This window comes from Panthera onca, chromosome X (assembly GCF_046562875.1).
Source record: "Panthera onca isolate mPanOnc1 chromosome X, mPanOnc1 haplotype 2, whole genome shotgun sequence".
NCBI lineage: Eukaryota > Metazoa > Chordata > Mammalia > Carnivora > Felidae > Panthera > Panthera onca.
The window spans coordinates 82,919,809-82,945,707 of NC_138357.1; the positions used below are offsets into that span (position 1 = coordinate 82,919,809).

At 39.2% G+C, this 25,899-nt stretch overlaps 1 protein-coding gene across 3 annotated transcripts in view; it reads left to right on the forward strand.

Moving 5' to 3' along the window:
• Positions 1-25,899, forward strand: part of PHF8 (PHD finger protein 8) — a 93,911-nt gene that overhangs the window by 42,894 nt on the left and 25,118 nt on the right. For 2 of the 3 annotated variants that reach the window (XM_081794295.1, XM_081794296.1), the window contains exons 9-18: positions 3,310-3,397; positions 3,759-3,865; positions 5,150-5,241; positions 7,724-7,813; positions 9,668-9,970; positions 10,734-10,837; positions 15,408-15,586; positions 15,879-15,964; positions 16,655-16,788; positions 17,392-17,705. In XM_081794295.1, the coding sequence (XP_081650421.1) occupies positions 3,310-3,397; positions 3,759-3,865; positions 5,150-5,241; positions 7,724-7,813; positions 9,668-9,970; positions 10,734-10,837; positions 15,408-15,586; positions 15,879-15,964; positions 16,655-16,788; positions 17,392-17,705 (1,497 nt within the window). The remainder of the gene's footprint in view (positions 1-3,309; positions 3,398-3,758; positions 3,866-5,149; positions 5,242-7,723; positions 7,814-9,667; positions 9,971-10,733; positions 10,838-15,407; positions 15,587-15,878; positions 15,965-16,654; positions 16,789-17,391; positions 17,706-25,899) is intronic. The other variant, XM_081794297.1, reaches the window with a different exon arrangement.

Sequence of the window (25,899 nt, forward strand, 5' to 3'; positions counted from 1 at the left end):
GTTTTAGGGTAGGCCTGCTGTCAGTAGATTTTCTTAGTTTTCCTTCATCTGTAAATGTCTTGATTTCCCTTTTATTCCTAATGGATATTTTTGCTGGATTGATAGTTCTTTCAGCACTTGGAAGAATGTTGTGCTGCTTCCTTCTTGCCTCCATGGCTTCTGATGAAATTTTGGCTCTCATTCAAATTGTTTTTTCCCTTACATGTGTCATTTCTTGCTACTTGTAATTTCTTTTTTCTTTAGTTTTCAGCAGTTTGACTATAATGTGTCTTGGCATGTATTTCTTTGGGTTTATACTGTTTGTGTTGACTGAGCTTCCTGAATGTGTAGGTCTATGTTTCTATCATATTAGTGAAGAAATTTTTAGTTGTTATTTCTTTGAATGATTTTTCATTCCCACACTCTCACTTCTTTTCTTTGGGTCTCTGATTATCTGAATGCTGTATATATTTTGCTGTAGTCCACAGATCCCTGAGTTTATTTTTTTCAGTCTATTTCCTCTTTTGTTAATATTGAGTACTTTCTATTTCTCCATTGTTTTTATTCTTCTGTTGAGTCCATCTGTTTTCATTATTTCAGATATAGTATTTTTCAGTTCTAAAATTTACGTTTGTTTCTTACATCTTCTGTTTCTGTTTTTTTTGTTTCAAGCATGTTTATAATTGTTCATTGAAGCATTCTTATGATCACTGCTTTAAAATTGTCATATAGTTCTAATATCTTTGTCTAATGTTATGTATTGTATAATTCCTGGATTTTTTGTTGCACAGATTTGTCTATTCATATGTCAATATCATATTGATTTGATTACATTGGTTTTATAGAATGTTTCACATATGGTGAGGCAAAATTACCTCCCCTCATACCATCTGCTTTTTCTCTTTTATAGGTTTCTGAGCCCAGGCACTTATTCATCCATTTAATCCTTTGCCTAATAGGCTCTCACATAATACCTTTTCTATGCTGGGCACTTAATAACTATTTGATGAATTGAATTTGTCTACCAGAGATTTGAGTTGGATTAATTGCTTATTGGTATAAAGTCACACAAACTGGGTGTAATCTACTTAGTTCCATAAGCATTGCAGGTCTACTGAATGCCCCTGCATTGGTCTAGGTGCTAGGGACAAAAGATTGATAGATCATTTCAGTATAATGTTCTAGATTTTTTTTTAAGTTTATTTTGGGAGAGAGAGAAAGCATGAGCAGGGGAAGGGCAGAAAGAGGGAGAGAGAAAGGATCCCAAACAGACTCTGCTCTGACAGCATGGAGCCCAACACAGGACTCAGTCTCATAAACCGTGAGATCATGACCTGAGCCAAAATCAAGAGTTGGATGCTTAACCGACTGAGCCATCCAGGCTCATTTCAGTATAATGTTCTAATAGCCACAATGGAGGCATTCACCAGAAGTTTTGGGAGCATGGAAAAGAACACTTAGTCTAGCTGAAGGTTTGTGAAAATATTCTCAGAAGAGTAACACCTGGCAGATAAATGTAGGAGTGACCAAGAGGAGAAAGGCAGAAAAGGCCTCTCAGACATAGGGAAAGGCATAAGCAAAGCAAGGCTATGTGAAATAGTTTATGGATACCAGAGCCTAAAGATCAAAGGCTGGGAACAGGTGAAGCTGAGAAGGTAGGTGGGCTGAACTTACCCAAGAGGTGGCTGGGGGATCACCAAAAGTTTATTTGTTTATGTAGCAAAAGATATAAAGAATAATGTAATAAACATTTATGTGTTTGTAACCCAACTAAAAACATAAAACGTTGCAATTATATTTGAAGCCCCCTGTATACCTCTCCTCACTTCCATTCCCATTTTTCCCTCTCTGAGCTAGCCATTGTTCTGAAGTTGGTGATTATTTCTATTTCTTTATTGGATAGGTATAGCTCACCAAACCAATACCTAGTATTGTTTTACATGTTTTTGGATGTTATGTAGATGGAATCATATTAGACAGTTCTTCCCAACTTTTTCCTGTGGACATTATGATTATGAGATTCATGCTGATACATGTAGTTGTTCACTCAACTTACTTTTCAATATTCTATTGTATTAGTATATGGCAATTTATCTATTCTCCTGTGGATGTACATTTTATTGAAGAGTTTTGAGCAGGGGATGACATGAGCAGATTTGTATTTTAGATATATCACTTAGGGTTGAGATGTGGAGGATAGACTTCAGAGATTGAGATTAGCACAGAGCAGTGGTTTACAAACACTTTGCACTTAGGACCCGTTTATACTCTTTAGTATTACCGAGAACCCAAAAGGGCTTTTATTTATGTGGATTATAGTCATTAATATTTACCATATTATAAATTAAAACTGAGAAAATTTAAAAATATTTGTTTATTAATTCATTGAGAAATAAACTCATTACATGTTAGCATGATTAATAATTTTTATGAAAAATAGCTATTTTCAAACCAAAAATGCAGTGAGAAGAGTGACATCTACCTTTTTAAAAATCTTTTTGATGTTTAGATTAATAGAAAATGACTGATACTTAAATCTGCTTCTCGGTGTTTGTGATGTCATGTCATTTACCCTCTGGAAAACTCCACTCTACACCTGTGAGGGAATGAGGGTGAAAAAGACAACATCTTAGTATTATCATGAGCATAGTTTTGACCTTGCATATGCTCTGAAGGAGTCTCAGGGAGCCTCAGGATTCCCTGGACCATACCATGAGAACCGCTGGTGTAGAGGAGCCAGTTTAGAGGCTGTTGCAAATAGCCTAGGTGACAGGTAATAAGGGATCTGAACCAAGGCTTTGATAGGATGGATGGACCAGGAAAGGAAGATGAATATGAGAGATATTTAAGAGTAGAATTAGAACTTCCCAGAAGGCAGTGTAGGGTCAAGGGCAAGGAGAATAATTGAGTTCCATCTAGGTGCACACTGTACACAACCACCTTGTGAAATATTTAGCTAGAAGACGGCAGACTTTGAACCCAGGTTTGTTTGACACAAAAGCTCTTTGTTTTACCTGGAGTAGAGTTAGAAGGGATAGACTTGGCAAGGAGGTAATGCCCTTCTAAGAGATGGGAGAGAAGATGGGTGAGGCATCAAAGAGACTTGAAGTTGAGAGGACGAAAGTCGAAAGAGTTTATTAACCCCAAAAGGTGGTCCAGTTTAGGGTTATAATGGTGGCAGAATGGGTGTTGGAAGAGTGGAGGAGCTAGAACTTTCTGAGTCACTGCGGGCTGGCTGCTCTAAGGACTTACGTTTGAGATGAGTGGGCAGTGATGTCCAGAGGAAGTAAGGTCCTCTGCCAGCTATGATTTTGCCATGTTACACTGCAGGATGGATCCATGCTGTGCTGACTCCCGTGGACTGCCTTGCCTTTGGAGGGAACTTCTTACACAGCCTTAACATCGAAATGCAGCTCAAGTGAGTACTGAAGCTATTGTGATCCTGAGTTGGCCATTCCCACCTGCTAGAGTCCTTGAGTTCTCCCCTATAGTGAGAAGTGCAGCATAGAAGGTGGCGAGATGATGAGAAGGGAATAGATACTGGTTCCTGATAATGATCAGTGTGAGGATGAATACCCCTTCCTTACTTAGTAGTTTTGTGACTTTGGGCAAGTCACATAACATTTGAGCTCAAGTTTCCTAACCCACAAAGTTGGATCTTACAGGGTAGTTGTGAGGATTAGAGATACAAAACATTCAGAACAATACCTGACACACAGTAGGTACTCAGTAAACAGGATCCTTGTTATCATTGCTATTATTGTGCCTGCTTCCTCTAGAGCCTATGAGATTGAGAAGCGGCTGAGCACAGCAGACCTCTTCAAGTTTCCTAACTTTGAGACCATCTGTTGGTACGTGGGAAAGCACATCCTGGACATCTTTCGAGGTATGGATCCCTTTCCTAGCTGTCCCTTTTGCCCTGCTTCCCCAAGTGTGTGTGTGTGTGTGTGTGTGTGTGTGTGTGTGTGTGTGTGTTCGTGTTCGTTCCATCACCACAGAGAACTTCCTAGTGTTACTTCTTTATAGTCTCACCCATTCTTTCCCCTTGCACTATCCATACTTTCTGGAAACCGCTGATATGTTTCCCATCTCTATAATTTTGTCAAGAATGCTGTAAAGATGGAATCATATAGTGTGTGATCTTTTGAGATTGACTTTTTTTTAATTAAGTATAATGTATGGTAGAGCATGTATTTTAACTTTATTTAGCAAAGGTGGCTGAGAAAATTGAATTACAGTGAAATTATCCCTATCCCCTGCTAATTAAAGTAAGAAACTCAAACTGGACAGTCTCAGAGTTTCCTGAATGTGCTTCCCATGAGATGAGGACAAGGCCAGTCCTGACCATGCTGGCATCATTGTGTTGGTATCAGCCCAGGTGGGAAGCCAAACTGCTGGGTTTCTTCTTTTCTGCTTTGAAATGGAGCAGCAACCTTGCTCAGACCTGAGATTCTTCAAGGTAACTTGGCCATGAGCAATCAGTATTTTAGATTTACAAAGAATCTCAAAGGCCAATGAATACAGTCTTCTACCTACTACTTCAGGCCCTTAATCTGCCACCTAGACAGAGTGCACTTAAGTGTTCAATCAGAGGCTCAATGATTAGCCACTTGTTACCTGTTCTGTATAGCTCAGTTCAGTAGAAAATTCTGTATTGACCCGAAAGCTGGCTATTTGTCATAATCTCCTCTTGGAGTGACTCAGGGATAAGGGCATTTATTAATGGCCCTTCATGTCTGTGTAGGTTGCAATCATGGTTTTCCTGAGTGTTTGCATTTTGAAACCCAAGAGGCAGAGCACACTTCCAGTGTGGTAGAAGGAACATAGGCCTCAGATTCAGATATACATGGCTTCAGTCTTAGCTTTGGCAGTTACTAGGTATGTGCCCTTGGTTAAGTCTCTTTGCTTCTCTGAGCCTCAGTTTCCTGGATAGTAAAGTGAAGATAATGATGCTTGGGTAGTAGGTGGGTATAAAGATTAAATGAGATAGTAGATGTTAAATGCCCAGCATGTAGTAGGTACTCATTAAATGAACACTATTGTAAGAACTGAGATCTGGAGTCATGCCTAGAACCCTAAGTATTTTCTCTGATTGCCTGAAAAAAGAAACAGTTCCTTTGCTTCCCCACATGGCTTTATTGACCCTCTGCCTTCCTCCTTCGCCCTTTAGGTTTGCGAGAGAATAGGAGGCACCCAGCATCCTACCTGGTCCATGGTGGCAAAGCTCTGAACTTGGCCTTTAGAGCCTGGACAAAGAAAGAAGTAAATATACTTATTTCTCTACCTCCTTTATAGTTGTGGCCTCCACAGAGACTGGCTTTGGGTAGATGCTTTGGGGTGGTGGATGAGACCAGGGAGGCTTGTGGCCTTCTGGGGTTAGAATGGAGGACTGGGTTAGGACTTTTTGGATTACATTTTTAAACCTTTCTTTCTGATTATAAAAAGTGATACAGGCTTACTCTAGAGAATTAGAAAAAATACAGAAGAGTGTAAGGAAGGAAAAACATCACCTGTAATTTTAGCACTCAGAGGGAATTAACATTAATCTGTGGGTGTATTTCCTTCTGGTCTTTTTTATATACATTTAAGAAACATGATTGCTATCACTATACATACAATTTTGTATCTGAATTTGTTAGCTTATGTTAATTTCCTGTGTCCTCAAAGTTCTCCACGAACATTTAATAGTTACATGATATTCTTTTGCAGGGATATACCATCCTTACCTAACTGCTTGTTTATTGTTGCTTTATTTGGGGGGTAGTTATTGAAAAATCATGCAGTGACTATCTGTTTGCATCAGCCTTTTTCCCTCATCTCTTGATTTTTGCTTCAGGATAGATTCCAAGAAGAGCAATTTTTGGCTCAAAGTATATGAAAAAAACGTAAGGCTCTTACTGCATACTGCCAAAATGGCTTTGTAGAAATACACCAATGTCCATCTATCCAATTGAATGCTAAACAGCTATAAAAGAGAATAAGGAAGTTTTCTCTGTACTGATCTGGAAAGATCTCCAGAATTTGTCAAGTAAAGATGTAGAATCATGTATATATAATGTGCTTCTTTATGTGTTAAAAGTGGGGAGGGGGGACAAGAATTACATTTATATGTGCTTGTATTTGCCTGAAGACACAATCTGGAGGGATGTAGAAGAAAAGTGGTTACCTGTGGGTGCGGGCTAATGGGACTGATGGCATGGACAAATGTATGTTGAGACTTTTCAGTATATCTCTTTATATTATTTGATTTTTGAACTCTGTAAATGGATTACTTACTCCAAATGTTGACTTAAAAAAGCAATTTTAAGAAATACAAAAAAAGAAATATCAATATTGTTCTCATGCTTTTGATATTCTGTATAGACTTTTCCCCCTGCATATGGAGATCTTCAGCCATTATAGGCTTAACTTGTACAATGTCTCCATTTCCTGTTGCCAACCTTCCCCTCAGATATCCTTGGACTTCATGTCTTGGGCCTTCTCTTCGTCCCTGGACTCACCTACACCTGGGCCTTAGCCTACTGTTCTGTTTCTCCACATCCCTCAGGTGTGGCTGCCTTGGGTTTCATTTCGGACCTTCCCCTCCCCGCCTCCATGAGGTGAACTTTGGAGTGACTCTGTCCCAGGAATAACAAAAGGGAGGGAGGGCGGGAAGAGTCTTAAGCACTCGGGCCCTGAGCCAGGTTGGCCCCAAATAGCACAGCCAAAGGGAGCTGGAGGAGAGTAGGACACAGATCCTACAGAGAGGAGCCCATTCTTATGGAATAAGTCTTTTGTGAAGTGAAGATGACTTCCATGGGAGGTACTCACTCCCTGACCTTTCCAGAGCCCTTGGGCTGGGTGGAGGGAGCTATTAAATTTATCCAGCTGGATCACATGGGTTCTCGGACCCCACCCCTGCCCAGCCACCAAAATAAATTCCAGATGGATTAAAAGAGTCAAGGAAAAAAGAAGATTCAAACCATGGGAAGTAAGAAGGTAATGCTGAGGAGTTTTTATCAGTCCTCTGGATACAGAAGTGAAGTGAAAACCGGTAGAAGAAATCACAAGAGAGAAACTTGGGAGATCTGTCTACATAAAGATGTAAATCTTGAGGATTCAAAAAGATTACAAACAAATTAAAAGAGAGACAACCAAAAGGTCTTAGCCTTGGTTGCTGTTGAGCTAGCCATGGGCCTGTAGCTGCTCAGCACTGAGCTCTGTCCTCACAAGTAAAGAGGCCATGTTCTCCCCAGGGATTCTGGACTTTTTGAGGGCTATGGCCCAAGCCCACCACTGAGTTCCTCACACCTCTTGACACTGCCCTTTATCAGATACAGGTTTTGCAAATACTGCCTCACAGTCTCTGGTTTGTCTTAACAGTGGTTTTGGAAGAGAAGATTTTATTTTTTATGAAGTCCAGTTTATCAGTTGTTTTTCTTTTATGGTTCATGCTTTTTGTGTCCTCAGAAATCTTCGTTTAACCCAAGGTCACAAAGATTTTCTCCTCTGTTTTCTTCTAAAGGGGTTATAGTTTTAGATTTTACATTTCAGTCTGTGATCCAATTTGGGTTTGTGTGCCTGTGTGTGAGTGTGTGGTGCAAGATGGGGATTGAGGTTCTTTTTTTTGCATATGGGTATCCAGTTGGTCCAGTACCATTTGTTAGAGTAACTACCCTTATCCATTGAATTACCTTGGTACCTTTGTCAAAAATCAGTTGTCCGTTTACGTGTGGGTCTATTCCTTATGCCTTTTGTTTGACAGGCTCTGCCAGACCACGAGGATGAGATTCCGGAGACAGTACGGACCGTACAGCTCATTAAAGATCTGGCTAGGGAGATCCGCCTGGTGGAAGTAAGAAGCAGGGGAGCAGGGGAGGCGTTTGGGAAGGGCTCAAGGCTCAAGTGGCAGGTCAGGCTTCTTCAGTTGGCTTGAGAGCTCAGGGGAAGGGTTGGAAAAACCCCACCAAAGATTCTGTTTATTCATTCATTTAAATAATTATTATGTGCCTTGAGTGTCTCTCACATTAGGCTAGGTGCTTAGAATATGTAAGTAATTCAGTGTCTTCCCACAAAGAACTTGGAATCCTGTAGAGGACTCTGGGTGAAGTTTACTGCCTGAGCGTCAGTTTCCTTGTTTCTAAAGTGGGGATAATTATACCTACTCAGAAGTTTGTTAAAAGGGTTACGTAAGGTAATATATGTTGAGCACTAAGTACAGTACTTGGCACATAATAGGTATTCAATAAGTTCTGATGATGGGTCACAGTAGTAGTGGGTGGTAGAGTTCATAGTAGTAGTTGTTGTTACTAATATTTTGACTCAGTCTCTGCATTCTACAAAATGACAGCTCTTCCATGTTAAACATGATTACAAAGCCATGTTTCAACAGGTGCTTATACCACAAGGCAGTAAGGTGTAGATGGTAAGAGACTCAGAGAAACTTGGGTTCTGGTTCCTGCTCTGTCACTTGCAAGCCTTTCAGAGCCTTAGTATCCTTATCTGTAAAGGGAGAATAACACCACCTTTTCAGAGTTTTGTTAGGATTAAGAGCTAATGTATGTAGAGCCCCTCGCACAGTGCCTGGCAGAGTAAGTACTCAATAAATGTGAGCCATTGTTATTAATAGACTTTGCAGCAAAGAGAGAACTCAGTGTGGGCTGGTGAAGTAGCAGAGGCACCAGAGGAGAATTGGACTTAGGGAAGTTTAAACTTTCCTTTAGCTCAGAAGCTGTCAACTTTCCATTTATCACTCAGGATATAGGCACTCAAATCCATGCTAAAGGGTGGTCAGCATGAGCTACTGGGAAGTTGGGCTTTCTAGCCTCACCGCTTACAGCATGTTTCACTGCCTACACCATAGCTTACATTGTCCACCTCCTACCCCATTTTCCTGCATTCCCATCTGTCACAGTCCTTCAGAGTTTAGTTACAAGGCCTACCTTTTCTCCAGCTCTTTGCACTTAAACCAATTTTGTATATACAAAATTTTGGGCTTGTTAGGAAAGGACTTAGAGATGGATCATGTCTGGTCCATTGGCTTTCAAATGTTTTAAGACAGTGGAACCTTTTTTTTTTCAAATGAGATCCTACATGGAAGCTGAATCAAAGCATAGCTGCAGTGAATAAGATAAAAACAAGAGGCTTAGAATTACACATGTTCCTCTTGTTTGCCTTCTACCTACTTCCAGTCTTCAGGGCTCCTCCCAAGAAGTTCAGAGGAGCCACAGATCATCTTTTAAAACCACCTTTCCAGTCTGATCCTTTAATTTTACAGCCAAGCAAACAGCCTCAGAGTGTTCAGATCACTTACCTGTGGTCATAGAGCTAGCTAGTAGCAGAATCAGGACTAGAACCTCTCTCCTCTCAAATCCTGCAGTCCTTAGAGTTGGAACCATAGTTTAGTACTCAAGTATTTTCTGTCTCATGCCAGCTGCATTTGGAGTCTTTTCTCTCCAATTTTGACAGTAGTGCTGGGCTTTTTCTCTGCTCGTCTTCTCCTCACTTGTCAATGGCTGGGTAAAGATCTGCCACCCCGTAAATTCTTGATGACACTTTGTGAAAAAAACTAGGGTGTGCATCTAGATGTGGAGCATCTGTAAGCCACTTCCATGGCAATAGTGCCAGTGCCATGAACAGTCCTCTGCTCTTAGCATAGAGAGAACTCTTGAGTAAGCTCTAACCCCCTCGTGTACTAACACTCTTATAGGATATCTTCCAACAGAACGTTGGGAAGACGAGCAATATCTTTGGGCTGCAGAGGATCTTCCCAGCTGGCTCCATTCCCTTAACCAGGCCAGTCCATTCCACTTCAGTATCCATGTCCAGGCTGTCACTGCCCTCCAAAAGTGGTTCAAAGAAGAAAGGCCTGAAGCCCAAGGAACTCTTCAAGAAGGCAGAGCGAAAGGGAAAGGAGAGCTCAGCCTTGGGGCCTGCTGGCCAATTGAGCTATAATCTCATGGATACATACAATCATCAGGCACTGAAGACAGGCTCTTCCCAGAAAGCAAAGGTGGGTGCTGGCCCATGGGTTCAGCCCAGCCCTTTTGGGTCCCTTGGAAGAGCAGGGTATCAAAAGGATTGTCCTCTCTTCCCACCTCCCTTACGGCCCCTGGTGTTTGGCTACCAGTCCCACTCATATAATAGGCATTTATTGAGACCTTGTCTGTGCTGGGCACTGTGATAGGTGCTGTGAATGTAACCTTCAAGAGGCTGACAGGCTAGTGAGAACGGCAGGCATAAAAACGAATGAGTGCAATGAGGTATTGTGGATGCCATAATCAAGGGTGTGTGGGGGACCCCGAGACACAGAGGGGTGGATGATTTTATGTGGGCATAAGCTATGATCAGGAGCTCTTCTCCCAAAAAATGACACTTGAGCTGAATCTTGAAATGCTGGTTGGGAATGACATTTAAGAACATGCATGGTATATGAGTGTCATGTTGGAGTCTTGAACAGGTCCTTAAGAAAAGCCCTTCTCTGGGGCTCTACCTTGCTTCAAGATTGTGGTGCTCTCCATGGGCATGTGAAGATCCTCTCCCCTCTTTTTAGAGAACACGGTGTACAAGATTGATAGGTTTCCCCTGGGGTAGCCATGCATTGTCAACCTCCTGTTCCTGGAATCATTGGGGTGGGGGTGGGAGACAGTGTAGCAGAAGGCCTTGGTTCAGGTGATTTTAACAGTGAACTCAACCAGTGAAACCGGAAGGAACTGGTCATCGTGATTCACATGGGAGTCCCAGACAGGTGACAACTGAGCCTTCTCCTTCTACAGTTCAACATCACTGGTACCTGCCTGAATGACTCAGATGATGACTCGCCAGACTTGGACCTTGATGGGAATGAGGGCCCGCTGGCCCTGTTGATGTCTAATGGCAGGTGAGGTGGGAAGAAGGAACACAGAGATATTGGGGCTGTCAGTGGCAACATGTTACTGAGACAAGGCATGGAATTAGGACCTGGGGCTGGAACATGGGTGGGGGGGGGCTTACTGTACTTGGGGAAGGACCCAGATATTATCAGATATCATTGCTTAGTTCAGAGAACTATGGTTGTGTTAGGGGAGAGGCCTGGAATCTAATTGGCAGTTTGAGAAAAATCTTGTATACAAGTTCTAAAAATTTCAGCAAGTCAGTGGGTCAGAACCACTGGCAGGAATAAGGAAGTATAGCATACTGGTTAAGAACATTCGTTTTTTTATATACCTTTTGCGATTAGATTTTTAGGAATTTTGCAGAAATATTTGCACAGGTACATAAAGAGAAATGTTCAGTGTTCACTGCATCATTGTTTGTAATAGTAATTAGGAACATGTTCATCAGTAAGCATTGGTTAAATGAATTATGGCACATCTATAGAGTGGAATAGCATGTAGCTATTAAAAATAATTGAATTAAAAAAGAGTTAAATATCTATTGACATGGGAAAATGTCCAAGATATATTCTTAAGTGAAAAAATCAGGTTACAAAATAATATATAGTAATAGTTTTAATTTTTAAAAATGGTGTGTGTGTACACGTGTGTGTGCGTGTGTATATGCTTGTGTAGAAAAGTGGCATACATATTTCTTTATTTTTATTAAGTGTTTGTTTATTTTTGAGAGGAGGACAGAGGATCTGAAGTGGGCTCCGTGCTGACACAAACAAGCCCAATGTGGGGCTTGAACTTACAAACCATGAGATCATTACCTGAGCTGAAGTCGGATGCTCAACCGACTGAATCACCCAGTGCCCCTTCCTTCATTTTTAATTTAACTTTTTTTGAAGAGGTTTAAAATTTAATTTATGCAGTTTAAAATTGAAAAAGTACAGAAGAATACTTAGTGAAAAATTTTGTTCCTGCCCCTCCCTGTTCCCCAGTTCCCTTCCCCGTGGACAACCAGTGTCAATGATTTTCTTCTAGAGATAATTCTACACATTCATGCAAATAAGTATATTCATCGTATATTTTATACTTGTCACATCAAACTTGTAATAGTAGTTCTCTCTGGAAAGTAGGAGAAGGGAGCCAGGAGAGGAAATTTTTACTTCAGTAGCATTTGAATTGTGTACAATGAGCATGTATTACTTTTCCTAAAATAATTTTTAACAGAGCATTTTCTAAAAGAATAAAATAAAAGCATTCACAGCAAAAAGCACGGGCTTGGGAATCAGGCAGGTCCAAATTTGAATCCCAGCTCTGACACAAATTCACTGTGTGATTTTAACAAGTTAATTAACCCTGCACCTTAGTGTCCTCATTATATCTCTTCTATAGATAAAGCTTCCCCTCAGGTTGTTGGAGGACTAAATGAGATTATGTATGTAAAGTGCCTATCACAGGGCCTGGCACATAGTAAATGCTTAATAAATGGTAGCTCTTATAAATAAAATGATGAAGATTAAAGGTGATGGTGGTGGTGATAGTGATGATGGTGTGGGTATAGCCAGAAGCTAAGTAGATCGTCAGAAACCCTGAAACACATAGGGAGGCAGAGGCAGAGGAAGACCGGAAGAGTGATCATCTGGACACTCAGAACACCAGACAGGAAGAGTCAAGAGCCAAGTAAAGTATGAACAGCAGAGGAATACAAGCATCAAGGATACCTTCATAGCCTTTTTGTAGGAAAAGGCCTTCAGATCCCACTTAGCTGAGAAATCAGTGAAAAGGGAATGTGAGAGCAGGGCAGATTCTGAAAGCAGCAGAGCTGTTCTTGGGGTTTGAGAATTTAGTTACTAAATAGTAATAGACTGTTGAGCATTGTCTTTGTCCATGGTCGATCTCCTGGGGAGTAGAAAATTGAGAATCCTAAGGATCCAACCTATAATGGCTGTTGAGAATACAATGAGACATTTTCCCCTTCCCCACCAGTCTTTTTTTTATGTTGCTTCTGTCACCTCCTGCAGCTGCCAGAGACTGATGTTAAGTCAACCTAAAGAGACAAGGTACAGAAATAATTTACAGACAATATGATATTATGGCTGGGCTTTTCTCCAGAATAATCCGAGGTATAGACGAAACAAGACTGGTTATTGATAATTGCTGAAACTTAGCTGAATGAAAGGTACATGAGAGTTTTTTTATACTTTTATATTTTTGTATACGTTACACATTTTTCACAATTAAAAGTTAATAAAAGATCCAGGGTATAAATAGCTGCCATTTATTGAGCTTCTGCTTTGCGTCAGATTTTATCTTAGCTGTTTAGTACATTATTTAGTCCTCACAACAACCTTGAAGTGTTGTTATCCCCATTTTATTAATATGGAAACTGGGGCCCAGAGAACTTAATTATAAGATTAACTACCATTGGGCACTTGCCTTGTGTTGGGCTCTTCATGTAGCTCATTTAATCCTCCTAAAACCCTGTGGGGTAGGAAACAGGTCAATTTAATGTCAGCCAATTTACTGAAAGAAAGCCAGTTCACCAAATGGCTGCTGAATGTATCAAGTATACTGATTTACCAAAAACTGGTTTCTTTTTAACTATACGGTTTATTTCAACAGTTTTTACTGGTTAATATTGTTTACCATATGTAACAGGATTATTTAAACCATTTTTAAATTTTTAATTTTTTCCATTTCGTATGTATATATATATACATACATATATATGCATACATCTATATATACACACATATAGGAAGTATATATATATATATATACATAGATACATATATGTATATAGGAAGTATGTGTATATATACATATAAAGTTTGTTTGTTTTGAGAGAGACAGAGCGCAAGTGTAAGCAGGGGAGGGGCAGAGAGAGAGGGAGAGAGAGCATCCCAAGCAGGGTCTGCACCATCAGCACAGACCCCAGTGTGCGGCTTGAACTCACAAAGCATGAGATCACAACCTGAGTCGAAATCAAGTCCTATGCTCAACTGACTGAGCCACCCAGGTGCCCCTTTATGTATTTTTAATAGCTTTTTTTGAGGTATAATTTATATACCATACCTGCTTTAAGTATACAATTAAATGACTTTTAGTAAATTTAAAGAATGTGCAACTATCACCACAGTCCAATTTTAGAACATTTCTATCACCCCGAAAAGATGCCTCATGCTCACTCATACTTAGTCCTTTGGTTCTCTTCTCCAAGCCCAAGCAACCACTAATCTACTTTCTGTCTCTGTAGATTTATCTTTTCTAGACATTTCATATAAATGGAAAAATATAATATGTGGTCTTCTATGTCTGGCTTCTTTCACTTGTTTTTGAGGTTCATCCATGATGTAGTATGTATCATTAATTGGTTCCTTTCTACTGCTGAATAGTATACCATTGTATGGATATACCATATTTTGTTTATCCATTAACTAGCTGACAGTCATTTGGAGTGATTCCACTTTTTGACTATTATGAATAATGGTGTGATGAGCATTTGCGTACAAGTTTTTGTATGGGCATATGTTTTCATTTCTCACTTAGTAAAATTTTTGGTCATATGGTAATGTTATATTTAACTCTTTAAGAAACTGCCAAAATTTATTCTGAAGTGTGTGTACTACTTTATGTTCCCACCAGAAGTATACTGGCTAACATTGTTATTGTCTGTCTTTTTTATTATAGCCATTCTAATGGATATTAAGTGGTATCTCATTGTGGTTTTGATTTGTATTTTCCCAATAACTACTGATACTAAGCATCTTTTTGTGTGATTATTGGGCATTTGTATATCATCTTTAGAGAAATGTCTATTCAGATCTTTTGCTCGTTATTAAATTGGCTTGCTTGTCTTATTATTGAGTTCTAAAAGTTATTTAAATATTCTGGATACAAATCCTTTCCCAAATAAATGACTTGTAAATATTTCCTCCCAGTCTATGGCTTATCTTTTCACTTTCTTAATGGTATCTTTTGAAGCACAAATGTGTTGGTTTTTACCTAATCCCAGGTCATAAAGATATTTTCCTGTATTTATTTCTAGAAGTTTTATAGTTTTAGCTTTACATTTATCTCCAGGATCCATTTTGAGTTAATTTTTGTATATGATGTGAGGTAAGAATCCACATTCATTTATTTGCATGTGATACCCAGTTATCTTAGCACCATTTGTTGAAAAGACCATCCCTTCTCCCACTGAATTGCCTTGGCACCTTTGGCAGAATGCAACTGACCATAAATTTAAGGGTTAGTTTTAGACTCACAGCTCTGTTCCACTGTTGTATATGTCTGTCCTTATGCTCATATCACACTACCTTGATTATTGTTGTTTTATAGTAAATTTTGAAACCAAGTAGTAAAAGTCCTCCAACTTTGTTCTTTTTCAAAATTCATTTGCCCATGTTAATTCCTTTGTATGCCTATATACATTTTAGTATCAGCTTATTAATTTATGCAAAAGAAATTAGCTGGATTTTGATAGAGATTGCATTGAATCTGTAGACCAATTTGGGGGGTGGGGCTTGCCTTCTTAAGAATATTGAATGTGACTTTTTATGCTCTCCTTTTCTTCCTTTTTAGTGCCAAGAGGGTAAAGAGCTTATCTAAGTCTCGGCGAGCCAAGCTCACAAAGAAAGCAGATAAGGCTAGGCTGGTGGTGGAACAGGTGATGGAGGATGAATTTGACTTGGATTCAGATGATGAACTGCAAATTGACGAGAGATTGGGAAAGGAGAAGGCAACCTTGATAATAAGACCAAGTGTGTACCTATTCTTTCTTGTTCCTTCCCTGCCCATTTCACATTTGTTTCTGGTACCCTTGATAGACCAGAGGCCTTAGGCCTGAGCTTTTTGACATTCTGATTTACAAGCTCTTTAGGCCTCCATGTATTCTCTGCTCTAGAGATTTATATATAAACCAGTCCAAACCTCCCTCAATTAGTTTTCTGTGGTCATTACTTTTAGGAAAATTATAGTCTTACTTTTCCTCCTGGGTGTTTGGCTCAGATGCTTATCTTAGCTTCATGATAAATGCATTTCATTATTTTCTAGAATTTCCTCGAAAGTTGCCCCGTGCAAAGCCTTGCTCTGACCCCAACCGAGTTCGGGAACCAGGAGAAGTTGAATTTGACATTGAGGTAGGAGCCTGCTCTGTGTCTAGTCTTCTGCCATTCTGGTTACAGAGACAGAAGACAGATTGTCATTCTAGTCGGAGGTAAAAAGATATCTTATGCATTCAATTCCTAAAATACTTATTAAGTGAAAGATTGTGTGCTAAGTACAGCTAAGCATATAACTGGGAGATCATAATTTAGTTGACATGTTTTAAAAATCCTTTAATGCAGTGGAATGCCTAGCTGGCTCAGTCGGTTAGGCTTCCAACTCTTGATTTTGGCTCAGGTCATGATCTCACCGTTTGTGAGATAGAGCCCTACGTCAGGCTCTGCACCGACAGCATGGAGCCTGCTTGGGATTTCTTCCTCTCCATCTCTCTCTGCCCCTCCCCCACTCACACTTTCTGTGTTTCCAAACAAACAAACATTAAAAAAATCCTTTAATGCCGGGTAGAAGAAAAGGCACTGCAATGTAGCAGAAAGAGTATCTGATATGGAATATCTGATTATGACATTACACAAATTATTTACTGAGCCTTAGCTTCCTTATCTGTAAAATGGGAGTTATAATACCTACCTCACCAAGATGCTGTGAAGATTAAAATACTTGGTGCTTAGAAGATACTAGTATCCGGAGTGAAAATGTCAACACTGTATTGGGGCCTAACTAGACCAACCCTCAGCAGCTGAGGTGATATCCTCTTTTCCCAACAGGAGGACTATACAACAGATGAGGACATGGTAGAAGGGGTCGAAGGCAAGCTTGGGAATGGGAGTGGTGCTGGTGGAATTCTTGATCTGCTCAAGGCCAGCAGGCAGGTGGGGGGACCTGACTATGCTGCCCTCACGTGAGTACTGTCTTTGATCTCCCCTTTCCAGGTGATCAGATGCCACACCCTCCCACCCCCACCCAAAAGACTAGATCAGCCAATCAGCAGATATTTATCAAGATATTTAAAGGGACAAAGAATTAGCAAAGGCATTCAGGCTGAGAGACTAAAACAGACATGAAATCTGTCCTGGGGAACTTAAGATCTGACAGAAAGTGGATGTATATATAGACTTCAAAAGGGATCAATTTTGGGTTTTTTGGGACTTGGAAGAGGGACTGGAAGAGGCATGGAAGGAAAACTGGGCCTCTTCTGGGCCTTGTTTAAAAAATGAAAGAATTCAGCATGGGTGAACAGTGTGGGAGGTGCACCCCTCTTTTTGCCACCTTCCTGCTGTCTGCGGAAAAACTTGAGGCAAGAAGGACTGGCCTTGATGTGAAGACAGTCTCTGATATACTATCTTGATCCATTGGCTTGATTTCTGGTTTCTCATCTGGAATGGTTCTCTCCTTCTTCCTACCCTAAGCCCCACTATTGTCCCTTCTCCCTGACTGTTCTGATGACTGTTTTCCTCTGACAACTACAGAAACTCCCTCAGCATTTCTCCTCTGTCCCTTGCAGCGAGGCCCCTGCCTCTCCCAGCACTCAGGAGGCCATCCAGGGCATGCTGTGCATGGCCAACCTGCAGTCCTCATCGTCCTCACCAGCTACCTCCAGCCTGCAGGCCTGGTGGACTGGGGGCCAGGACCGAAGCAGTGGGAGCTCCAGCAGTGGGCTGGGCACAGTGTCTAGCAGTCCTGCTTCCCAGCGCACCCCAGGGAAGCGGCCCATCAAGCGTCCAGCATACTGGAGAACCGAGAGCGAGGAGGAGGAAGAGAATGCCAGTCTGGATGAACAGGACAGCTTGGGAGCATGCTTCAAGGATGCAGAGTATAGTAAGGGTCCAGGCCAGAAGCGCTCCCCCTAGTCCCAGTCTCAAACCCAGTCCCAATCTCAAACCCAGTCCCAATCCAGGATAACCTGGGACAGTAGTGAGCAAAGACCTTGCCTTAAGCCTGATGCTTGCCTTCTTTTAGCCATGTTTTCTTAATCTGTAAAATGGAAATACCTACAGGTTGATTCAAGAATTAGAGATGGCGTTTGTCCAGAGCACCTGGCACATTGTCTTTCTCATGGAAGACCCTCAAAAAATGGTAGCCATTATAATTAGCTATCATCCATTTTTAAAATTGTCTAACCTCCTTTGCTGGTAATTCTTTTTTCCCTTCTTGCCTGTTTTACCTCCATCACTTCCACTTCTCTGTTTGGTTCATCCCTTGCAAAGGTATATAATTACCTTTCAGCGGGCTTTTTACATTTAAGAGAAGATCTTTTTCTAAGTTAAGATTTATTAAGTACTACAATATATAAAGCACTTTTTATATAGTGCAGTTGACTTTAATGTGGGTTTTAATGTTGGTTTTTTTAAATTCTTATTGATCAAAATTCAAACAAGACTGAGAAAGCAAAAGAGCCCTTTGACTCTTCCTCCTCTGAGGAAGGTTACTTGAAGGTAACCTGTGCTATTAGTTGATGTATACCTTTCATTTTCTTGTACTTACAACCACATGTGGACATAAATAGATAGGGTTTTGTGTAGTATACATGGTTCCACAACTTGCTTGGATATCTTTCAATATCAGTACATGGAGATCTATCTACTTGATCAATAACATTGAGATCTACCTGTTGCATAGTAGCCTATAGCATAGATGTGCCACCATCTGTTTAACCATTGCCTTCTGATTAACATTTAGGTTGTTTCTGATTTTTTAGTTTGACTAACAATGCTGCATTGAAAATGCATGTAAATAACTCTTGGTGTGCATGTGCCAGCTAACATTTCTATAGGGTAGCTAGACCTGCTGGATTGGAAGGTATGTATAAAATAAATGTTAATAGTGCCAAATTTCCCCTTCAAAAGGGCCAGTATATGAGCAGTGTATGAGACATACATGTTTCCCCACAGCCTTACCAGCTGTGGATATCATCAGTCTTCGTAATTTTTTGCAAATCTGGTAGCAAAAGAAATGGTGTTTCAGTTTGTTTTATATGCTTATTGGCTCTTTTTAAATTTATTTTTTGTGAATTGATTCATTGTTTCCCCCATTTTTCTATTAGGATGTTGATTTTTTTATTGATATGTAGGAGTTCTTTATATATTCTAGATTTGTTAGAGTGTTTTTTTCAAATAATTTTTTTTAATGTTTATTTTGGGAGACAGAGTGCGGGGGGCGGGGGGCAGAGAGAGAGGGAGACACAGAATCTGAAGCAAGCTTCAGGCTCTGAGCTGTCAGCACAGAGTCCATTGCAGGGCTCGAACCCACAAAGCGTGGTATCATGACCTGGGCCAAAGTCGGACGCTCAACCAACTGAGCCACCCAGGCACCCCTAGAGTGTTTTTTTTAATTTATATTCTGGAAATGTTGCAAAATGTTTTCTTTTAGTCTGTTGCTTGTATTTTATTTATGGTGTCTTTTAGCATGTAGAAGATTTCAGTTTTTCCATAGTCATCTTTATCGATTTTTTTTTTTGTATTTTATGTCTTGTATAAGAAAACTTTCTTATATTTTTACCTAAAGCGTGTGTAGAAGTCAAAATTGTATCTCTTTCTCTGAAATTAAGTTTTATGAATTGTGGGAGGTAAGAATGTAAATGTAATTTTTTCCCATATGGATAGTTATTTGCTCCGACACCATTTATTGACTGGTTCATCATTATCCCCCTGGTTTGAAGTTCCGCTTTTGTCATAAACTAAATTCCCATGTGTATGTGGATTTGTTTTTCTACTCTATTTCCAGTTCTGACCTTTAATAGCTATATGACATTGGGAAAACTAGTTAACCTCTCTGTGCTTCTCTAATAGTACCTACCTCATAGATTGTTGTGAGGATTAAATGAATTAATCTACATAAAGCACTCAGAACATTGCCCAGCACATGATAAGTGTTAGATATTATTAATATTTTCTGTTCTATAAAATTTGTCCATTCCTTTTGTAATACCACGTAGGTTAGTTACTATGGGCCTTGTGTCTGGTAGGACAGATCCCCTCTGCAGAACTTGCTTTAGACCTAAAGAGAGCACAAATGCTCAGCAAGCCCATCATCTCTGAGTGGAGCTGTGATTGGTCTTAGGGGCCTTCCAAGTTCCCCTGGCCACCCACCATACCTTCAGGAGACAGTCGCATCAGCCTACAGCTAAGACATCTGCCCCTGGCCTAACTACTTCCTTTTGTTCCCTGCTTTACCCAGCAACACGAGAAAGGCAGTTTAATAAGGAGATACTGATCTACTTGTTCTTATTTTTCCTGAACTTCCAGGCCATTATTGAGTTTTTTCTATTCCAGATGGATTTTAGAATCGGCTTGTCAAATTACATGGAAAATTATATTAGGATTTTTTAAATTAGGATCGCATGCATTTGTAGATAAATTTATGGAGACTGACATCTTCCATCAGAGAGGCCTTTCTGCTCTAATGGGATGTATATATTCTTGAAAAACTTCATGTCCTGAAAATGTGTACACTAAAAATAATAGGGCTTACAAGAAAAAGAGGGTTAAGGGCACACTCCTCAAAGTCTCTGTGGCTTTGAAGGCAAAACACCCAAATAATGGCAGTCCTAATAATAATCCTTGCCCAGTTAGCAAGGTATTGGCATTTGCACCCAGCATCAGAATCAGTGGTTTCTTTGTAGCCTTAAACCCTGGGCTCAGGCTTTTTCCTTCCAGATGTGGGTTCTTGAGGGCATTTGCTTAAGATAGATACCAGCTTCATCAAATTAAAATCTGATTCAGGGCCTAGTCTTCAGCAGTCTTTTTGTCTTTTTTAAACATAGGGCAAATGTCTTCACAACTTCCTCATCTGCTTTCTTAGCTATCCTCTTCCCACTGGAGCTTCATTTTGTAGGAAACAAAGGCACCATTTTCTCTTCCTCTAGTGGGAGGCACTATTGCAGGATTTTCAGCTTCTGTCTGTAGGTATTCATATATTGCTAGGGCTTTCTCTGTAATTGTGAGAAAATTCATCCCTGATTGGTTAAAAATAACATGCCAAAGAAAATTGCTTTGGAACCAGTGTAACTTCTGGATGACTTTGACGTCATTTGGACATGAGCAGTCACAAAACAGGCCATCTCGTCCTTCTGTCTTCAAACATGGTCTATCTCTCTATTCACATGGGTTTTCTTGTATATCTGTTGTTCAGTTTATTTACTAGGTGTTTTAAAGTTTGGTTCCTATAGAAAGTGGCATCTTTTCATCTATTACATTTTCCATTTGGCTGCTGCTAGTATGCAGGAAAATAATTGATTTTTCTATTTTGATCCTGTATTGGATTACCTTATTATGCTCTTATTAGTTGTTTCAGTTAATGGTCTTGGGCTCTTGAGGTAGATAATCTGTGTCCCCTATCTTAGTCTGCTAGAGCTGCTATAACAAAATGCCACAGACTATACGGCTTAAACAACAGACATTTATTTTCTCACAGTTCTGGAGGCTGGAAGTCCAAAATCAAAGTACTAGCAATGTTAGGTTCCCCTGAGGCCTCTCCTTGGCTTGCAGATAATCTCCCTCTTACTGCTTCCTCACCTGATCTTCCCTTTGTGAACATAGGCCCCTGATGTCTCTATGTATATCCTAATCTCTTCTTAAAAGGACACAGTCAAATTGGATCAGGGCGCACCCTAGTGGCCTCATTTTAACTGAATTATCTCTTTGAAAGCCTTATCTCCAAATATAGACATATTCTGAGGTACTAGGGGTTAGGAATTCAACATATGAAATTGGGGGGGCAGGACACAATTTAGCTCATAATATCCCTTTTCTTTCTAGTGTTCCATAGCTCTAGATTTTTCTAGTTTTATCACACTGTTGAATAGTAACAGTGATAGGGGGCATCCTTGTATTGTTTCTGACTTTAAAGGTAATGCTGCCAGTATTTCTCCACTCGATACATAGGGCTCTCTGTAGGTCTCTGATAGGCGGTGTTCACGAAGTTCAGGGGGGAGTATCGATCTCTAGTTTGAGAGGTTTTTGTTCGTTTGTTTTAATCAGAAACAGAATTAGGTTTTGGCAAATGGGTTTTTTTTTTGGCATCTTTTGATTATAAGTGCATAGTTTTTCTCTGTTAATTTGTTAATGGTAATATATGTTAATAGAGTTACTGATTTTGAGTTGACATTTCCTTCTTGGGATTGGCTGTACTTGATCATGGTGTTTAACAGTAGTTTGTTTATTTAGTTCATTTGACTACTAATCATCTTGTTTGTTTACTATTAATTTCTGGTTTTATTTTAGTCCTTTTTCTTAATGCTCTTTGCACAACACCTCAAGTTGAAAGCTCTGTTCCTTTCTTTTCAGTCTCTTTTCCCTTTTGATAAAGGGTTTTTTTAATTTTATTTTTCAAATCAGCATGAAGTAAAATTGGCTTTGCTGCTATACACATGTTTAGATTCTTGTAACCACCACCACAATGAGCATACAGAACCTCCTCACACTCCCTTATGTTGTCCCTTGGTAACCGTGCTCTCCCTCTACCCTAACGCCTAGCAACCACCGATTTCATTTCCATCCCTGTGGTTTTAGCCTTTGCCAGAATGTCATGTAAGTGGAGTTACGCAGTATATAATATTTTCAGATTAGCATCTATTATTCAGTATAGATGTTCTTATGTATCAATAGATGTTTCCTTTTTACTGCTCTCGTCCATTGTAAACCACAGTTTCTTTATCCATTCACCTGTTGAAGGACATTTGGGTTGTTTATAGCTTTGGATGAGCTGCTGTGAACATTCATGTGCAGGCTTTTGTGTGAACATGAGTCTTCATTTCTCTAGGGTAAATGCCTTAGAATGGGATTCCTGGACTGTATGGGCAGTGGATAAGAAATGGCCAAGGTGTTTCCCAGAGTGGTTGTGCCACTTTACATTCCTACCAATAATGTATGAGAGTTCCAATTGCTCCACATACTTTTCAGCACTTGGTATTGTCATTGTATTTATTTTAGCCATCCTAATAAGTGTATAATGATATCTCATTTAATGGGTTTTCTAATGTCTAATGATATATCTATTGACCATTCATGCATCTCTCTTTTGAGATGTCTTTAAATAGATGCTTTGAATGACTTGCCTATATTTTTTTAGAGGTATAATAAACATAGAGTGTTATATTAATTCCAGGTATACAATATAAAGATTCAACAGTTCTGTACGTGACTCACTGCTCATCAAGATAGGTGTTCTCTTAATCCCCTTTATCTATTTCACCCATTCCCCATAACTACCTGCCCTGACAACCACCAGTTTGTTCTCTATAAAGATTCTAGTTTTTTGTTTGTCTCCTTTTCTGTTTGTTCCTTCATTTTGTTTCTTAAATTCCACATATGAGTGAAATCATGTTGTATTTGTCTTTCTCTGACTTATTTCACTTAGCATTAAACTCTGTAGGTCCCTCCACACTGTTGTAAATGGCAGGATCTCATTCTTTTCTATGGCTGAGTAATAGTTCAGTGTGTGTGTGTGTGTGTGTGTGTGTGTGTGTGTGTGTGTGTAATACCACATTTTCTTTATTCATTGATCTGTGGATGGGCTTATCTGTGGTTGAGTTGCTTCTATATCATGGCTATTATAAATAATGCTGCAGTAAACATAGAGGTGCATATATCTTTTCAAATTAGTGTTTTTATTTTCTTTGTGTAAATACCCAGTAGTGACATTGTGACATTACTGGATCATATGGTAATTCTATTTTTAATTTTTTTGAGGAACCTTCATATTGTTTTCCACAGTGGCCACATCAATATGCATTCCCACCAACAGTCCACAAGAGTTCTGTTTTCTCCACATCCTGCCCAATGGTTGTTATTTCTTGTCTTTGATTTTTAGCCATTCTGACAGATATAAAGTGATATCTCATTGTGGTTTTGATTTGCATTTCCATGATGATTATTGATGTTGAGCATTTTTTCCATGTGTTGGCCATCTGTAGGTTGTCTTTGGAAAAACGTCTGTACAGGTTCTCGGCCCATGTTTAAATCAGAGTATTTATTTGCTTTTTTTGGTGTTGAGTTGTTTAAGTTTTTGTATTTTTTGGATATTAATCCTTTATTGAATATATCATTTGCAAATATTTTCTCCTATTCCGTAGGTTGCCTTTTTGTTTCCTTTGCTGGCTTCCTTTGCTCTGCAAAAGCTTTGTGTTTTGGTGTAGTCCAAATAGTTTAATTTTGCTTTTGTTTCCCTTGCCCAAGGACACATAGCTAGAAAAATGTTTCTATGTCCATTGTCAAGATTATTGCATATGTTTACTTTCTAGGAGTTTTATGATTTCAGGTCACACATTTAGGTCCTTAATCCATTTTGAGTATATTTTTATGTATGGTCTAAGAAAGTGGTCCAGTTTCATTTTTTTGCATGTAGCTGTCCTGTTTTCCTGTCACCATTTAATGAAGAGACTGTCTTTTCTCCATTGTATCTTCTTGCCTCCTTTGTTGTGGATTAATTGACCATATAGGTATGGGCTTATTTCTGGCCTCTCTATTCTGTTTGATTGATCTATGCGTCTGTTTTTGTGCCGGTACCATACTGTTTTGATTACTACTGCAGCGTTGTAGCATATTTTGAAATTTGGGATTGTGATAACTTCCAGCTTTGTTCTTCTTTCTTAAGATTGCTTTGACTATTCAGGGTCTTTTGTGGGTCGATACAGATTTTAGTGTTATTTGTTCTAGTGCTGTGAAAAAATGTTGGCATTTTGAAAGGGATTGCATTAAATCTGTAGATTGCTTTGGGTGGTATGGACATTTTAACAATATTTGTTCTTCCAATCCATGAGCATGGAATATCTTTCTATTTGTGTTCTCTTCAATTTCTTTCATCAGCATTTTATAGTTTTTCAAAGTACAGGTCTTTCACTTTCTTAAATAAATTCATTCCTAGGTATTTTGTTATTTTTGGTGGAGTTGTAACTGGAATTATTTCCTTAATTTTTCTTTCTGCTACTTCATTTTTAGTATATAGAAATGCAACAGGTTTCTATATATAATTTTGTATCTTACAACTTTACTGAATTTATTTATCAGTTCTAGTGAATTTTTGGTGATATCTTTAGGGTTTTATTATGTCATCTGCAAATAGTGAGAGTTTTACTTTCCCTGACCAATTTGGTTACCCTTTATTTCTTTTTCTTGTCTGACTGCTGTGGCTAGGACTTCCAGTACTATGTTGAACAAAAGTGGTGAGAGTAGACATCCTTTTCTTGTTCCTGATCTTAGGGGAAAAGCTCTCAGTTTTCTCCATCAAGTAGGATGTTCTCTGTGGGTTTTTCATATATGACCTTTATTATGTTGAAGTATATGTTCCCTCTAAACCTACTTTGTTAAGAATTTATATCATGAATAGATGTTGTACCTGGTCAAGTGCTTTTTCTACATCTATTGAAATGGTTTTTAATCTTTCTCTTATTGATATGATGTATCACATTGATTTGTAAATATTGAACCACCCTTGCATTTTGGGAATAAATCCCACTTGAGCGTGGTGAATAATTTTTTAAATGTATTGTTGGATTTAGTTTGCTACTATTTTGTTGAGGATTTTTGCATCTGTGTTCATCAGAGATACTGGCCTGTAGTTTTCTTTTTTTAGTGTGTTCATCTGGTTTTGGTATCAGAGTGATGGTGGCCTTGCAGGGTGAATTTGGAAGCTTTCCTTCCTCTTCTGTTTTTTTTTTTTTTTTTTTTTAATAATTTGAGAAGAATAGGTAGGTATTAATACTTCTGTAAGTGTTTGGTAAAATTCACCTGTGAAGCCTAGAATTCACCTTTGAAGGTCTTGGAGTTTTGTTTGCTGCAAGTTTTTTGATTGTTGATTCAATTTCATTGCTGGTAATTGGTCAGTTCATATTTTTGTATTTCTTCATGATTCGGTTGTGTAAGGTTATATGTTTCTAGGAATTTATCCATTTTTTCTCAGTTGTCCAATTTGTTGGCATATAAGTGTTTAGAGTATTCTCTTACAATCTTTTGTATTCCTGTGGTGTGGTTGTTATTTCTCCTCCTTCATTCTGATTTTGAGTTCTCTCTTTTTC